This window comes from Siphateles boraxobius, unplaced genomic scaffold (assembly GCF_051911475.1).
Source record: "Siphateles boraxobius isolate OS27281-9 unplaced genomic scaffold, OSU_SipBor_1 88, whole genome shotgun sequence".
Lineage (NCBI taxonomy): Eukaryota > Metazoa > Chordata > Actinopteri > Cypriniformes > Leuciscidae > Siphateles > Siphateles boraxobius.
This window is the reverse complement of record NW_027509217.1, coordinates 324,545-343,234: the sequence shown is the minus strand read 5'-3', so window position 1 is coordinate 343,234 and position 18,690 is coordinate 324,545. Positions and strand designations below refer to the sequence as shown.

Below are 18,690 nucleotides of genomic sequence, written 5' to 3'. Positions count from 1 at the left end.
CACTAGCCTGGCATACAAGATGTTAGGTCTGGGAACATCCACTTGGGATACATCAATCCGAGGGGCGGGATAAACGGTTGTCTTTCAAATTCCCTCTGCACACAATAGGATAGCGCTACAACCAACCAGAGCAACGAAGAAGGTGACGTAGTAAGAGTGACGGAGTCAGAGCAAAGCCCTTTGCAAACCCCGTTCTTTGTTCTCGTTTCAAAGAAAAGTTTAACTTCAAATCCTCCAGTGTCGCGGCCAAAGCCGAATCGAAAGACCACTGTTCGCCAGAAGCAGCAGCTGTTCTTTCGGGTAGCAGTGAACCGTCGCAACTCTGTTGTCATTATGTTAAGCCCGCCCACCGACTCTATACACAATCTGATTGGCCTGACCAGTTTTGGGTTTTTCCAGCTCGAAAGTCAACGGAGAGTTGCTAGACTACACTGGCCACTAAATAATTTTTGCTGCCGCTAGGGTGCGCCTAGATTTCTAGGCTAAGGACACTGCTTCCAATTCCAGCCGGTTTATGTGCCACTCTCTGTGACTCCGACCACAGGCAGGTACGCCCAGCCACACTGCTCACCAGCCTGAGGTTGACTCGTCCGTCGAGGGTCACTATTCTTAATGCAACTCCTGAGCTGAACATATCCAGGTTGCTCCACGGTCTCAGAGTGCAGACGTATCTTTGAGTGACTGTAATACGCTTGTGGCCTAAAGATCACGCCCTAGGGAGAACTCGAGTTTTCAGTCAAAACTGCAGCGGCCGCATATGTAGCAGGCCCAGATGGCACACTGAAGAAGCTGCCGCCATCAGTCCCAGAAGCCTCTGAAATTCCCTCATTGAAACAGACCTGCCCAGTCTGAAACGAGTCGATGAGATTTTCTCTATGCGCTCTTGAGAGAGGTGGGCTCTCAGTGAGAGGTGACATCGAAAGCAAATCTCAGGAAGCGCCCGTGGCGCGTCGCTATTTTAATATGAAAGTTCACGTCCTTTAGGTCCACTGATGCGAACCAGTCCCTGGGACGTATCTGTGCCAGGATCTGTTTCAGTGTTGTCATTCTGAACGCGCACTTGTGAAGTGCTCGGTTGATGGGTCTCAGGTCCAGTATCGGACGGAGTCCTCCATCCTTCTTCGGCACCGCGAAGGAGCGGCAGTTGAATCTGCTCTCCTGCTTGCTCGGAGGGACACGCTCAGTCTGCTCAAGAAGGGAGCTATAGAGAACTTCCTGTCTCAGACCGGGAACGTTTTGGGGCAAAGCCAGTGACGGGACCACGTCGTTGAAGCGGGGGGAAGCTCGCGTCCACAAAGCTGACATCGTCTAACTCGTCTTAAGGCGGGGGAGGGCCCACCAGCGGCTCGCTGGTGGCAGTGGGCCTCATCCCCGCTGTTGCCCGAGCCACTTTTCTGGCTCTGAGGGTCATGTGCCGTCCGTGAGTGCCGCCCCGGCTTGAGCGAGGCCCAGGCAGGTGACACAGAACTAGAGAAGGTCGGGCGGGTCAATGGGACCCGCACATATCTGGCATGTAGCTGCCATCGGGAAGCGGAAAGGTAAAAACGGGGTGAGAAGTCCTCTATAGCAACTTCCACGAAGACTTAACAGATGACTTCTAGGGTGAAGAAAGAGTAATTCTGACGTAATTGTTGCGCCCATGCAATTTATACTGCCCGCGAACCTGTCAGTATGCATGCTTTGCATCAATTGGCCAGCTGTCCCCAGCTGGCGTTAGCCCTTAAGATTTCAGCTAAAGTGGAGAAGGGAGGAGATCCCATATATACGTCACAGCTGACATAATGTTGAGTTACCGCCTTGAAAGGGAACTTCACCTTTAATGTTACACGGAGCGAGCAGGTTCAATCCAAGTCTTCTAAAAAGACGCAACCGGCCACTTTATATGATAAACCGATTTTACTTTTGACGTATTCACATAAAGACATTAAGCACATCTTATATGGTTAACGGAAGCTCAAATACACAGGCGTCACGAGCAAGAACAAACCTAATTGGTTCTCATCACCCTCAAGTCATCCTAGGTGTATATGACATTGTTCTTTCAGATAATTGTTCCATGATAAAAGTGCATCTATCCATGATAAAAGTGGATCTATTCATGATAAAACAGCATCTATCCATGGTAAAGTGCTCCACAGGCTCCGGGATGTTAATAAAGCCCATCTGAAGCAAAGAAATGAGTTTGTGAAAGAAAAATAACCATATTTAAAACTTTATAAAGTAAAATTAACTAGCTTCCGGCAGACGGCTGGAAGAATGTCGTCATGATCACCTTTCATTTTGAGACGCACACGCGGAATAGTTAGAAGAAACTTGTTTGCTGATCTTAGTCTTATGTCTGAACTGTAGGACTTAAGCTCAGATAAGTATTTTGGCACCATTCCGTAGAGTGCTTTAAAAACATATCAGAATCTTATACTGTATCCTAAAATGTATAGGTAGCCAACCTAAAAAAGATAAAAAGGGAGTAACATGATCTGTTTTCCCTGCGTTTGACAGGTCCCAACATAAAGTGCACTATAATAATCTAGACGAGAGAAAATATAAGCGTGGACAACTTTTTCCAGGTCGCTGGCTTGTCGTATACACCTAGGATGACTTGAGGGTGAGTAAATTATGGGCTAATTTTCATTTTTGGGTGAACTATCCCTTTAAGTCATTCCCTTAGCTGAGGAAAAAAATCAAGCCTTAAAGGGTTAGTTCACCCAAAAATGAAAATTATGTCATTAATGACTCACCCTCATGTCGTTCTAAGCCCGTAAGACCTCCGTTCATCTTCGGAACACAGTTTAAGATATTTTAGATTCAGTCCGAGAGCTTTTTGTCCCTCCATTGAAAATCTGTGCGCGGTATACTGTCCTTGTCCAGAAAGGCAATAAAGACATCATCAAAGTAGTCCACGTGACCTCAGTGGGTTAGTTAGAATTTTTTGAAGCATGGAAAATACATTTTGTTCCAAAAATAACAAAAACGATGACTTTATTCAGCATTGTATTCTCTTCCATTTCTGTTGTCAATCCGCGTTCACGAAGCCAGTGACGCTGCTGACGTAAGACGCTGCTGACGTGTTATCTGGTGCGTCTGTGTATTCGGGTTCAAATAAATATGTCTGGTTAAAAAAAAAATGCAAGTCTTCCCCTGTGTCGAAATCCTTAGACATGTTTGCAAAGATTGTTTTGTTTACAGCGTGCGTCTCCCTCACACTCTAAACGTAGCGCGGGCGCACCAGATAACATGTCAGCTCGTCTTACGTCAGCGGACTCATGAAAGCGGATTGACAACAGAACCGGAAGAGAATACAATGCTGAATAAAGTCGTCGTTTTTGTTATTTTTGGAACAAAATGTATTTTCAATACTTCAAAAAATTCTAAGTAACCCACTGAGGTCACATGGACTACTTGGATGATGTCTTTATTGCCTTTCTGGACAAGGACAGTATACCGCACATAGGTTTTCAATGGAGGGACAAAAAGCTCTCGGACTGAATCTAAAATATCTTAAACTGTGTTCCGAAGATGAACAGAGGTCTTACGGGCTTGGAACGACATGAGGGTGAGTCATTAATGACATAATTTTCATTTTGGGGTGAACTAACCCTTTAAGTCTCACACTTTAGGGAAAAACTTAGTGAACACTGTAGGCCCAGTTGCATGAGTGAAAGAGTGAGCGCACCTGTGGACACTTGTTTCCTCCGCTCGAGAGCCAGCGTGAGATGCAGATGTAGCCGAACAGGTGTCCGCAGCGCAGAGCGGCCAGCCGGTGGTCCCCAGCCGAGGTCCAGGGCTCGAAGCAGATGGAGCAGATCTCGCCCTCCCCGTCCCTGTCCTCAGCCTCTCCTGCAGGACACGGGACAGCTCCTGCGGGACCCCCCCGGTCTGCCAAAGCCTCTCCTGCGGGACACGGGACAGCTCCTGTGGGACCCCCCCGCTCTGCCACAGCCTCTCCTGCAGGACCCCCCCACTCCACCACAGCCTCTCCTGTGGGACCCCCCTGCTCCAGCATAGCCTCTCCTGTGGGACCCCGCCGCTCCGGCACAGCCTCTCCTGCGGGACCGCCCTGCTCCAGCACAGCCTCTCCTGCGGGACCCCCCCGCTCCGGCACAGCCTGAGGAGAGAGTCAAACACTGCACTCACGATCCTTCACAGAGCAAGAGTTCAGGACTAACAAGCTCTCAGTCACACCTCAGAATCTGGTCTCGGCTCTTCTGCTCCTGCGCTCGTCCCTTCAGGCTCCTGAGGAACACTGGGCCCTGTGTGTTACACAAAAACGTCTTCGTTAGTGATCAATTGATGCTCAAAATTCAAACAAAAATTGCTCAAATTAACTAATTTTTTTTGTATAATGTCTACATGTGTATCTGAATGCATACTGAAAGGAACTGACTTTAGGACCCAGCAGAACAGCTCATTTGCTCCATAAAGAGCTATAAGGACATCTAGAGTCATGAAATATCATGTTATATTATTTTATTTCCACAAGAGGTCTGCAAAGACACTCAATGTAAGATATTTTGAGTTGAATTAAGAGATTTATGCATGAAATGGAGTTATTTTGAAGTTGAAAGAATGTGAGGAATGTGCTTAAATTACTATTTAATTATTATTTATTGATTAAATATAGTAATTTAAAAGTAAAAAAAAAAAAAAAAAATATTCATTAAAAAATAGAAAAAATATCATCAAAACAAACTGAAATAAGCTTTATGGCCAAAACAAAAGTAGGGCTGGACCCGAACATTCGAATATTCGTTTGGTGGGTTGGCATTCGATTTGAAAATGTGATATTCGAATATTCATTGTTGTTTTTTTTGCACACCGGGCATCCCCCTCGAAACGGTTCTCATTCGCGCTTGAATATGTTTTATACTATAAAATCTGGTGAAATATAATAATTAACATATAACTTCGTTATAGCTACTTAATAAATATATTTGCTTCTTCTTGGACTACCAAAAGTGTTTCAGCAACGGGAGTATTCTCTGGCTAGAGCGCAGAACAGCGGAGTTTATATGGACAGAAGTGCATGCATGAGCTTGTATTTTTTCTTAAGCTGCGTTGCTTTGACATTGTGGAAAATAGAATAGAAACAAAATGTATTATCCTTTTTACCCGTTATTATCAATCTAAATTAATCTGCTGCGAAATATAGGAGAAATTTCAATTTTCTATATTTAAATTTAGTTTATTTATTTAAATTTCATTTTTATTTATTTAAATTTCGTTTTTATTTATTTAAATCTACCCTACTTTGTCAGTGAGAAAAATATTATAAGACTACCTTATTAAAAATATTGCTTAAGGTAAAAGACCTGTGTGTGTGTGTTTTATATCACTAGTGCAGTGTCCGTGCTCGGAGCATATAAGCTCTGCTCGCGTGAGGCGCGCCGCTTTCTTATTTAAATCTACCCTACTTTGTCAGTAATTTGTTAGTGAGAAAAATATTAACTACCTTAGTAATAATATTGCTTAAGTTAAAGGGATAGTTCACCCAAAAACGAAAACGCTGTCAGTAATTACTCTCCCTCATGTTGTTCCACCCCATAAAACCTTGGTTCATCCTCGGAACACGAAATACGATATTTTTGATGAAATCTGAGAGCTGGATCACTCCTCCATAGGCTTTTTGAGGGATTGAACTTGCCGGCCTCGATAAGTTATTAAAGACATCGTTAAAATAGTCCAAGTGACTACAGTGGCTCAATCTTAAGTTCTATCTATCAAGCGACGAGAATAGTTTTTGTGTGCAAAAACAAACAAAAATAACGAATATTTCAACTATTAATTTCCTTCTCTTTGGGCCTCTAGTCAGTTAAACTAGTGTAATAGCGTAAAGCTACGTCACAGGTAGGCTCTCTATTGGCCGACGCTGGTCATGTGGGTGATGCGTGTGATGCGTGTGACGTACAACAACAGATCATACGCCGCTTCCCGCTCGCGCTGTTCTGTGTTTATTAAAAGTTTATTAATTCTGAACGTGTCGCGTCTCGCCTGTCTATCTATATTGCACCAAATACGACACTGCACTCCCTTGTGAAGTCGTTTGGATGAACGGTTCTCGAAATAATCAAAATGCAAATGGACAGACAGACATCCCAACTTGCAAGACGACTGTTCGGTTTTGTTGACGGGGGTGGTTCTTACATGCGCTTCAAGAGGCACACACGCACATTTGCAAACACACAAGGTCTCTCGCTCTCTCCCTCTCTGTCGAGCGCGCGCTACATGGTTTGGAGCTCGCAAGCTCTAGATTCTGGGAGATTTGAACTAATTTGCGGGCATCAGGGAGCCGCTATCAATATGTGGGAGACTCCCGGAACTTCCGGGAGACTCGGGATGTCTGAGACATATAGAGATTTCGAAGCTTCGAATATTCAATGTTCATTACTACCAAAGCTTCGAATATTCAATGTTCATTACTACCGAAGCTTCGAATATTCAATGTTCATTACTACCGAAGCTTCGAACATTCAATGTTCATTACTACCGAAGCTTCGAAGCTCAAAATATGGTATTCGAACCAGCCCTAAACAAAAGTAAGTATCATTTTAGAGCTTTCCCACGAGTGAAAGATGCGTTACAAAGTGCGGGGGAAGAATGAGGGTAAAATATGTAAAATATAAGGGAAGACAAAAAAACACAAACTACAGCTACAGGTTTTATATTACTATATGCAAAAAAAGGAAAAGCAAACATTGACTACAACATCATCAGTTTTTAATATTTTTTTGTAGTGATCGACCGATGTATCGGTTTACCGATATTTTTCCCGATATTTAAGCATTTTCCCATAATCGGGAATCGGTTTTGTAATATCGGATTTTCCGATAAACGGCGCCATCTTGTGTCCGTTTTGAGAATTCCGCCATTCCAGCCCGCGTCTGAGGAGATCAGTCAATAACAACTCTGTGCATAGGTAAAGTATATGTTCTACTTGCTTTGCTTTAATTATTCAACTTTATTTAACATAACACACATGCATGCATCTGAGACATAAATGCCTGATATAGTTTATTTATGCAGCTTGGTTCTAAAAAATTGAGACGAACTCATTGAGCCACGTAGCGTAATCCGTCACGTCCTTCCCCAATAAAGACATAACTCTACACTAATTAAATAAAACAGACATGAATGAGTGCATGTTGAAAATAAAAGCGCTGAATTTAATTCTCTATCTGTTGTATTTGCTCACCATTAGTCTTGAAAAAAAGTTCGTTCATATTGCTGAGCACTCACTGGGTTGATGATCAGGAATGCTCAAGCACGGCCACTGAATGAAACTTTTGACAAGATTATCTTGTTTAAACACCCTAGATTATATTATCATTTACTACATAGCAATTATTTCGCTAATACGCATCTAAATATACCGCTTTGTGGAAATTAATTATTTATTATCTGCACTCGCGATCGCGGTTGAGTAACGTATAGCCTAATGTTATAGTTATGTGTAAATGCATAGATGAACAGCACTTTGTCATAAAGCATTTCATGATCTAGAGTCTAGACCGACAAAAATATTAATAATAATTAATAACATACTAGTTGGAAAATGCAATGATGTATATGCTGTTTTGTTTGTTACTTTCCTGATGTTATAGGCTATTCCAGCTAATATTATTCAGTGAATTAATATTACCCAGTGAATTATTCCTCACTCTTAGTTTAAACCTATTAAACGGCACATAAACCTTCTAAAACTGTTTAAAATGAATTACATTTCTGCAAAGGTGATATGACTCCCCTGTCAATTATTTTTTCCATATGAAAACATTAGACTTTTAACATTTATTTTGCCTATTGTTAACATTGTTGCTGCTGATGCTTATAAATGATATGTATAATTTAGATATAAATTATATAATGCAATAATATAAATGTTTTTATTGTAATTTGATTAGTTTACCATTTATGAAAACAAATAAACATATCCAAATATGTTAGAATAGTTTTTGTGCTTTATTTTTTACCTCATCAAAGCTTTTATTTTTAAACAAAGACACTTAGTAACAGTGCACTTTATTTTTTGGACTCAGACCCCTCTATTTATTTGTGTATAAATATAAAGTTTTTTTTTTTTGTATGCAAGGAGGGAGTGATTGTTATAAATAAAATGGTTTGTTCAGTTCATTTGTGTTGTAATAATTGTGCCAAAAACAGAAGTATAACAGTAAATAAATATCGGTTCTGCATATCGGTTATCGGGCACATACACATGCAAATAATCTGTATCGGTATCGGTTATAAAAAATCAATATCGGTCGATCACTATTTTTTTGGTTCTGTCTTGTGTTCATAATTTCTTTCCATGACAGCCTGGCCAAAAAATATAGACTTTAAACACAACTACGATATAGGATTACAAAAACACGTTTTTAATAATGTTTGAATAACAGGTGGAGATTCGTTTTTTGGAGAAAACAAGCAAAATTTCCTAAAGATTACACTCAAGGTCAGATTTTTTTCCTGTGTTAATGCCAATACAATACAATAATGCCAACTGCATACATTTTGGCAGAAGTGTGTATTTTTACTGGAATTGTAATATTAAAGCCTCAACTCCGTTCGAAAATTAGTTTTACACTAGGTACACACAATAGTAGTTACAAAAAGATATTTTTTAAAATGAGACCAAACTTGAATCTGTGCACCAAAGCTTTACATTTTTAAGTTCTTGACACAGGCATTGACTCAGAGCAGACACACATAGGGTTAGAGAATGACATGATTGAGCTGAGGAACCTGTGTGTGAGGCGAGGGCTGTGGCGCTGGGCTGACGGGACGTGTGTGTGATGACGGCAGCGGGCCGGCTGGAGGAGTGTGTGAGAGCGTCAGCTGTGTGTCGTCTCAGGCGCTCCGACAGCTCCTCCGTGTCCCGTATGAGCGCCTGGAGCTCTTCACGAGTGCTCAGCCTGGGAAACAGAAGAGCATCAGGAACATCAGGCCATGAACTCGTTCACACGGCAGGGAAACTCCTCATCAGGGGGGAACCCTTTCACTGTTCCTAGAACTACAGCTGAAGTTGCCGGTTTTTGGCAGGAACTAGGAACGATTTTAGCTCCAGAAATTCCTTAAAGAGGAACTAATTTACTCCTCCTTCAGAGTCGGTCTAGACCAGCGCTATAGGAACTATCCGTGACGGTAGTTTTCGCTGATTGGCCGAACGCACGCGAGACACCAGCACACGCCATCTTTATAAACACAGATTATAGCATATATATTTACTCCAGAAACTAACTCCTACCTCTGCGAACATGAAAAACAGTGAAAGATGGAGCTCTTAGCCTTTACGCTGAGGAGAAAATCCAACGCAACTTTGAGGGAATCAAGCTAGGGATGCTCATATTGACCGTTTAACCATTAACAGAAAGTAAAAAAAAATAACCGATTAATACTACCAGTTCAACGGTTTAAAATTTAAAAGGTTTTTTTATTCAAGGTTTTTTTTTTAGTTTGCTGCATGGTTAAATAATACTATAAAAAAATACTATTTAGCCTATATTTGATAACTTTGATAACACGTGCAACCACACGCGCCGACAGACATATTTAGCTGAGCAAGCAAAATGACGCGAATGAAAAGAAGTACTGTGTGGGACCATTTCCACAGAAAGGATGACGAAGTTACTTGCAAAATATGCTACGTGGTATTAAAATACAGCAGTAGTGCAAATACACTGCAATATCACTGGCGAAGCAAACATCCACAAGCAAATGAAAGGCGCTTCCCGAAGCTGGCCTCTCTAGCGAGACGTTATCTCTGTATTCCCGGGATATCTGTGCCATCGGAGAGGCTGTTTTCTGACGCGGCTCATACTAGGATAACGAGCGGCGGTTGAAGGTCGGGAAAATTAACCGTAATGAGCATCCCTAAATCAAGCCAATCATGATTATGATCATGTGTATACTTTCTGTGTATAACAGTTCCATCTAATCACGTATTAGGCTGTTAGACAGATCGTAAACTATTGAACACGGGGAATGCGAGCTCAGGCGTTCTCAGCGCAGTCAAAATAAGTCACAACCACAAGAGCGGCTCACGACACTTCAGAGTTCCCACTGGCGCCGCGAACGCAACAGGAAAACGTTCCTAGGGGAAGCATTAGGAAAAAGTAAGTGAACCCTTTGCATTTACTTGTGAATTATTGATCACAGCTTAAATTTGATGAACAATTTACACAACATTGTTATCAAAGGGCTGTGGTTCTGTTACCCGATCCTCCGTCTCCTCCTCTGGATGGGCCGATGCACCGGATGCAGGAGCCGATGTACCAGCGCAGGAATACTCATACTCTCTTCTTCTGTGTTGCTGTCGGACTCCGAGAGCACGATCACACCGGCCGCTGCTTCCACCTCCATGTCCTCCATCTTCACACACACTCCTGCGGGACACACGGAGACGTGAAACTTCACACACACTCCTGCGGGACACATGGAGACGTGAAACTTCACACACACTCCTGCGGGACACATGGAGACGTGAAACACTTCACACACACACTCCTGCGGGACACACGGAGACGTGAAACACTTCACACACACTCCTGCGGGACACATGGAGACGTGAAACACTTCACACACACTCCTGCGGGACACATGGAGACGTGAAACACTTCACACACACTCCTGCGGGACACACGGAGACGTGAAACACTTCACACACACACTCCTGCGGGACACACGGAGACGTGAAACACTTCACACACACTCCTGCGGGACACATGGAGACGTGAAACACTTCACACACACTCCTGCGGGACACACGGAGACGTGAAACACTTCACACACACTCCTGCGGGACACATGGAGACGTGAAACACTTCACACACACTCCTGCGGGACACACGGAGACGTGAAACACTTCACACACACACTCCTGCGGGACACATGGAGACGTGAAACACTTCACACACACTCCTGCGGGACACACGGAGACGTGAAACACTTCACACACACACTCCTGCGGGACACACGGAGACGTGAAACACTTCACACACACTCCTGCGGGACACATGGAGACGTGAAACACTTCACACACACTCCTGCGGGACACACGGAGACGTGAAACACTTCACACACACTCCTGCGGGACACACGGAGACGTGAAACACTTCACACACACTCCTGCGGGACACACGGAGACGTGAAACACTTCACACACACTCCTGCGGGACACATGGAGACGTGAAACACTTCACACACACTCCTGCGGGACACATGGAGACGTGAAACACTTCACACACACTCCTGCGGGACACATGGAGACGTGAAACACTTCACACACACGCCAGCGGGACACATGGAGACGTGAAACACTTCACACACACTCCAGCGGGACACACGGAGACGTGAAACACTTCACACACACACTCCTGCGGGACACATGGAGACGTGAAACACTTCACACACACTCCTGCGGGACACATGGAGACGTGAAACACTTCACACACACTCCTGCGGGACACATGGAGACGTGAAACACTTCACACACACTCCTGCGGGACACATGGAGACGTGAAACACTTCACACACACACGCCTGCGGGACACATGGAGACGTGAAACACTTCACACACACTCCTGCGGGACACATGGAGACGTGAAACACTTCACACACACTCCTGCGGGACACACGGAGACGTGAAACACTTCACACACACTCCTGCGGGACACACGGAGACGTGAAACACTTCACACACACTCCTGCGGGACACATGGAGTCGTGAAACTTCACACACACTCCTGCGGGACACATGGAGACGTGAAACACTTCACACACACTCCTGCGGGACACATGGAGACGTGAAACACTTCACACACACTCCTGCGGGACACATGGAGACGTGAAACACTTCACACACACGCCAGCGGGACACATGGAGACGTGAAACACTTCACACACACTCCAGCGGGACACACGGAGACGTGAAACACTTCACACACACTCCTGCGGGACACATGGAGACGTGAAACACTTCACACACACTCCTGCGGGACACATGGAGACGTGAAACACTTCACACACACTCCTGCGGGACACATGGAGACGTGAAACACTTCACACACACTCCTGCGGGACACATGGAGACGTGAAACACTTCACACACACACGCCTGCGGGACACATGGAGACGTGAAACACTTCACACACACTCCTGCGGGACACACGGAGACGTGAAACACTTCACACACACTCCTGCGGGACACACGGAGACGTGAAACACTTCACACACACTCCTGCGGGACACACGGAGACGTGAAACACTTCACACACACTCCTGCGGGACACATGGAGTCGTGAAACTTCACACACACTCCTGCGGGACACATGGAGACGTGAAACACTTCACACACACGCCAGCGGGACACACGGAGACGTGAAACACTTCACACACACTCCTGCGGGACACATGGAGACGTGAAACACTTCACACACACTCCTGCGGGACACATGGAGACGTGAAACACTTCACACACACTCCTGCGGGACACACGGAGACGTGAAACACTTCACACACACTCCTGCGGGACACATGGAGACGTGAAACACTTCACACACACACGCCTGCGGGACACATGGAGACGTGAAACACTTCACACACACTCCTGCGGGACACATGGAGACGTGAAACACTTCACACACACTCCTGCGGGACACACGGAGACGTGAAACACTTCACACACACTCCTGCGGGACACACGGAGACGTGAAACACTTCACACACACTCCTGCGGGACACACGGAGACGTGAAACACTTCACACACACTCCTGCGGGACACACGGAGACGTGAAACACTTCACACACACTCCTGCGGGACACATGGAGTCGTGAAACACTTCACACACACTCCTGCGGGACACATGGAGACGTGAAACACTTCACACACACTCCTGCGGGACACATGGAGACGTGAAACACTTCACACACACACGCCTGCGGGACACATGGAGATGTGAAACACTTCACACACACTCCTGCGGGACACACGGAGACGTGAAACACTTCACACACACTCCTGCGGGACACATGGAGACGTGAAACACTTCACACACACTCCTGCGGGACACACGGAGACGGGAAACACTTCACACACACGCCTGCGGGACACATGGAGACGTGAAACACTTCACACACACTCCTGCGGGACACACGGAGACGTGAAACACTTCACACACACTCCTGCGGGACACACGGAGACGTGAAACACTTCACACACACTCCTGCGGGACACACGGAGACGTGAAACACTTCACACACACTCCTGCGGGACACATGGAGTCGTGAAACACTTCACACACACTCCTGCGGGACACATGGAGACGTGAAACACTTCACACACACTCCTGCGGGACACATGGAGACGTGAAACACTTCACACACACTCCTGCGGGACACATGGAGACGTGAAACACTTCACACACACACTCCTGCGGGACACACGGAGACGTGAAACACTTCACACACACACTCCTGCGGGACACACGGAGACGTGAAACACTTCACACACACTCCTGCGGGACACATGGAGACATGAAACACTTCACACACACTCCTGCGGGACACATGGAGACGTGAAACACTTCACACACACTCCTGCGGGACACATGGAGACGTGAAACTTCACACACACTCCTGCGGGACACACGGAGACGTGAAACACTTCACACACACGCCTGCGGGACACACGGAGACGTGAAACACTTCACACACACTCCTGCGGGACACATGGAGACGTGAAACACTTCATTCTTATCAGTTCTTACTTTCCCTGGGAATCAAACCCATGACCTTGGTAGAGGTCGACCCGATTATCTGCGCCGATATTAGCATTTTTATGATTATCGGTATCGGCCATTTTCAAAACCGATTTGCCGATAAAATCTGGCTCTGACGCAGCCACCTCTGTCTGAACTCACCACTCTGTAGACTAGACCACTGTCCCCGCACATCTGATTTGTTGGGAGTCACGGCCAACCAACACAGAAACGCAGAAAGCTGAAGGCACTGAAAATGCACTCTCACACCGAAAGCACTTGCAGACTTAAACCGCTTTACTGATCACGCATCAGCTGTCTCTCAGAGTTAAGGCAGCAGCAGACTTTGCTGAAGTAGCAATAAATCACTACATTGAAGTTGCAAAACACCTCAATATAACAGAGCCTGTGATCTCCGCGATGCAGAAAACACAGACGGAATTCCAGTCATAAAAACGGAGTTTACTGTATAAAGCGGAATGTAATGGAGTTTGTCTACTTTTTGATGAATTAATAAAAAGCAGGTCAGTACATATCAAATCGAATTTCAAACCTCATAAAGACCATTTAAATATGAATCCTGCGTGTCTCTAATGAATGGCGCAGACGCGTGATTTCTTTTACCACACACACACACTGGAGCCTCAGCCGCATCATTATATGAGGACATGACTGCATAAACATCATCTCCAGAGTCTCACTTCATGAGCTTTTTAACGCTTCAACTGAGAAAAGCTAACTTCATATCATAAACACACAGAAACTCAAAGATCTCCACGGCAACCCGTCTAAATAAAAGTTCGGGTTTTCATAGGGCCCTAAAAATGTAATTTTTGTTAAACTGTAAATAAATTGAATAAGTTTGATGATTTCAATTAATAAGAAATGCTTTTTGATAACTAAAATTTTATTTAACCATTAAAATAGAGCGAACAAAATGTTTACATAATTCTGCTGGGTGCTCCCTGCACTTTTTAAGATATTATTATTATTAAATTGTAGGCGAAAATGTTTACGAGTGAGTCGGTCCCGTCCCGAATGGAGTCACACACCAAACATACTCATAGAAAAATACGAAAATTTAAACATGTGAAAATCGATGGAATTGGACACTGCAGCTTTAAAAGCTTCCAGCAGGCTTCCAGGGCGTGTCAGGTTTCACATTTAATGCAACCCTTTAGTTTATAATCAAATGTTTTTCTAAACTTGACAAAACACATTTCGTCTTAAGCTTCCATATTTGTTGACCGTTTTGCGATAGAAGCGATACTGCGATAGAAATGTGTTAATTTGTGACAGGGGTGTGAGAGTCACCCGGTGGCTATTTTTGGTACAGCACTTAAAAAAAATCTCACAATCACACAATGTTTGTTAGCCTAGAAATCTAGACGCACCCTAGCAGCAGCAAAATTTATTTTGCAGCCAGCGTGGTCTAGCAACTCTCCTTGCCTTACGAGCTGGAAAAACCAAACTCTGGTCAGGCCAAACACATCGTGTATAGAGTCAGTGGTCGTACTTAACATAATGACGGCAGAGTTGTGACGGTTCCGCGCGAATTCCCTGCTACTTGAAAACAAAGAATATGCGCCTGCTGATGGCGAACAGCGGTCTTTCTAAGCGGCTTTGGCCGCGATTCTGGAGGACTTAAGGTGATGATACACAGGGCAACTTTTTGAGCAATGTGACTGGCCAATCCTGCCAAGCGATTGTTGCTTGGGCACTTTCCCGTTGAAAATGGGCAATACATTTCTATCTGGATAATTTAGATTGGTCTCATCTGGTTGCCCGTTGACGGCAACATTGCCCAGCAACATTGCTCAAAAAGTTGCCCTGTGTATCATCACCTTTAGAGTTCAGCTTTTCTTTGAGAAAAGAACAAAGAACGGCACTTAAATCATTCTTTAAAAAGGAAGCTGTGTTCGGAGTTTTGCTGACCAGATACGGCAAAAGTTTAATATATCAACAAGCTCCGCTGGTGGGAAAACGCATGGGACTCACTCAGCCACAGCCGTTTACTGCTCTGGTTGGTTGTAGCGCTGTCCTATTGTGTGCAGAGGGGATTTGAAAGACAACCGTTTATCCCGCCCCTCGCATTGAGCCCTGCCAATGGTGAGTTCCCAGACCTAACATCTTGATGTGGGTCTGGCTTGCCAGCCTAATTGTTTGTGACATCAACTTCAAATCTGGAGCACAACTTGGTAAGACATGAGGCTTTGATTTTATGGCAATTTTAGAGTCCAAATTATTTTGTAACATTTATATTTATAAAATTAAAAACTATAGTACACTTGCTTAAACTTAAACACTTTCAATGGTGTAAGTGCTTTAGCCTGATAATAAATGTTCTGCTGAGTTTCTTTAACTCTTTAAACCTGCAGGCGCCACCTAGCTACGAAGAAATTAATAATCATACTTTTCAAAACTACTGCCTAGATCAACACAAGACATGTCATTTGAAAGCTTAGAGTCTGAACTGTACAATGAATGTAGCCAATTTGATTCACTTCTAAGTAGTGCTGATTTATTTGCTGATAAATTTAAAAAAAAATTAGATTTTCATAATTCATAATTTATTAAATACTTTTTTGTTCTAAGTACTGTAATATGTCAAATACATCATATAGCTCAGATAGTCGTGTGTCATATGTCATATGAAAGGTCTCACAGAGTAGAATACAACAAGCATAGACTAACTTGGACTAAACTTGGATGAGTTTTTGTACGTGAAGCCTGGGAAGACCCATATCTAAATAATATATGGATGAGTCACGTTTTCGCTCGTATCTTCATGAAACATGCTCCGATTACAGCAGATTCTCAAGATTAAAATGAAAATAAAGTGTTCCATCAAACGACACCTAACTTACCTTTTGACTCTCCTTTCTATACCTTTAAGTATGTCACTCAGAAAAAACAACTCGAAGAAAGCCGTAAGGGCTTAATGTGTTAAAAAGAGAGCAACCCCCATTCCTCATGACACCCATCGGGCTGCATCTTCACACCTCTGCTTCAAAAGGGGGAAAACAATAAACAGGGGAATAAATATTTACCTCTTTGTCACACCAATCTTCAGCAACTCCACACAAAAGGTCCTGTTTATGTAACACTTACATCATACATACATACATTTACTTTGTCCTTCGCTAAATTAGTTTCTGTTCCCCTGAAAGAGGAGCAGAACAGAGTCCGGGTCTCTCTCGCACACTCTTCTAAGGTTTAGTTCGCAATATCATCTGAGTACGGGTAGTATGCCAACTACACTAGTTTGAGAAATGCCCTGCTAGATCGCCTGTTAAAGTTGTAGTCCTAAAATCACACAGTATCTGTATAGATCAGGGTTATCTTAAGTCAACATCCACCAGGTCATAGTTTTCTCTAACAAACTCAGTTAACCAGAGACACTGTTATCATGAACATGTTGCTAATGCTGCTAACTAACTACAGCACACCAACAACATCTGACATTAACAACATTTACCGAGCACAGCGTCCGGTTTGCTTGAGGAATTTCTTCGACCGGTCGCCAACAAACCAGCTTTTCCAGCTTTAAAGTTGATCGTGGTGCGATTTCGAATAATTACAAACAAGCGCGATAAATTCGTGATACAATTAATGCAGGATCTTCGCTCATGCTGCAAACACAACCGCCAACCCGAAGCCCCGCCCCCTTTGAGCGCTATGGTGTTTGATTGGACAAGAGCGTGCGTTGGTCTCTGACTCATTTCCGGGAATCGGTTCGTTCAAACAGTTCTAAAGAACCAGTGGTCTGTTGCGCATAAACAGACTGCTTAGAAGAATAGTCTTACAAGTTGAAGTTAGTCATGTAATTCTTTTGGGTATAACTTTTTTAAGTCACTCATAAAACTGTAGAATGGTCTTTTTGAAATCCAAAAAGTAAGATTCATGATTCGTTCAGAAAGATTCGACTCAACAGGACGAATCGCTCAAGAAAAGAACATAATAGAGGAAATGATAAAAAAATAATATATCACATTCAGACCCTTCGTCCATTACAATGGACATCACATGTCAGCCTCCTTTTTTTTTACTTCTGGAGCATTTCACCTAGTTTAAACCCTGCAGTCCATGAGATTGGACGTTTGTCATCCAATCAAATGGCAGTAAAGCTCTGCATGTAGTAATTAAAAAAAATACACTTCATTGAAGAGAAGCATGGCAGCACTTCACTCCAAGCACAGAAGCAAGCAACATTTTCTATGGTTTTATTGACATTTTTTATATATTTTTGCCATTATTTCATAGTTTGTATGTAAAATAGAAAGATTGAACTTATTAATTAAAGTTAAAAATCGATTGTAGAATTGCACGTTTTAAATCAGGATTTTTTCAAATGTGTCTGTCCATTAGAATGGACAGTGGGTTCGAAAGCCTGTTACTGAAATCACATGTCCAGTAATGCTGATTGAAATTTCTTATATAAAAAAATCTCTATCACAGTACCAATACATTTTTGAAACTTTTTCATATGCAGAATATACAGTTCTTGAAGTGCTTGAACATATAGCTGATGGAAATATCTCAGATGTTGACTTTATGTGGAGTGAGGAGGAAGATGGAGATGTAAGAAAAATATCCGTATTTAAAACTTTATAAAGTAAAATAACTAGCTTCCGGCCAAACATACGGATTTGACTTCAATCTAAAGCGCAACTTGAATATGAATATTTTTCATATTTTATTTTATATTAATATTTTTTTATGGATATGCACTTTTATGATGGATAGATGCACTTTTATGATGGATAGATACACTTTTATGATGGATAGATGCACTTTTATGATGGATAGATGCACTTTTATGATGGATAGATACACTTTTATGATGGATAGATGCACTTTTATGATGGATAGATACACTTTTGTGGACTTTCAAAACAGAAACAACCATGCACTGCCATTATAAAGCTTGGAAGAGCC

At 43.4% G+C, this 18,690-nt stretch overlaps 1 protein-coding gene across 2 annotated transcripts in view; it reads right to left on the bottom strand.

Annotated features, from left to right (window-relative positions):
* The window catches only part of rfwd3 (ring finger and WD repeat domain 3), a 37,538-nt gene extending 20,121 nt beyond the window's left edge, over positions 1–17,417 (bottom strand). The window contains exons 1-5 of one of the 2 annotated variants that reach the window (XM_077222505.1): positions 17,231–17,417; positions 10,211–10,379; positions 8,740–8,909; positions 4,183–4,250; positions 3,674–4,105 (exon numbers count right to left, since the gene is read on the bottom strand). In XM_077222505.1, coding sequence (XP_077078620.1) covers positions 3,674–4,105; positions 4,183–4,250; positions 8,740–8,909; positions 10,211–10,365 — 825 coding nt within the window. In that variant the 5' untranslated portion in view covers positions 10,366–10,379; positions 17,231–17,417. The remainder of the gene's footprint in view (positions 1–3,673; positions 4,106–4,182; positions 4,251–8,739; positions 8,910–10,210; positions 10,380–17,230) is intronic. The other variant, XM_077222506.1, reaches the window with a different exon arrangement.
* Positions 17,418–18,690: the final 1,273 nt, after the last annotated feature.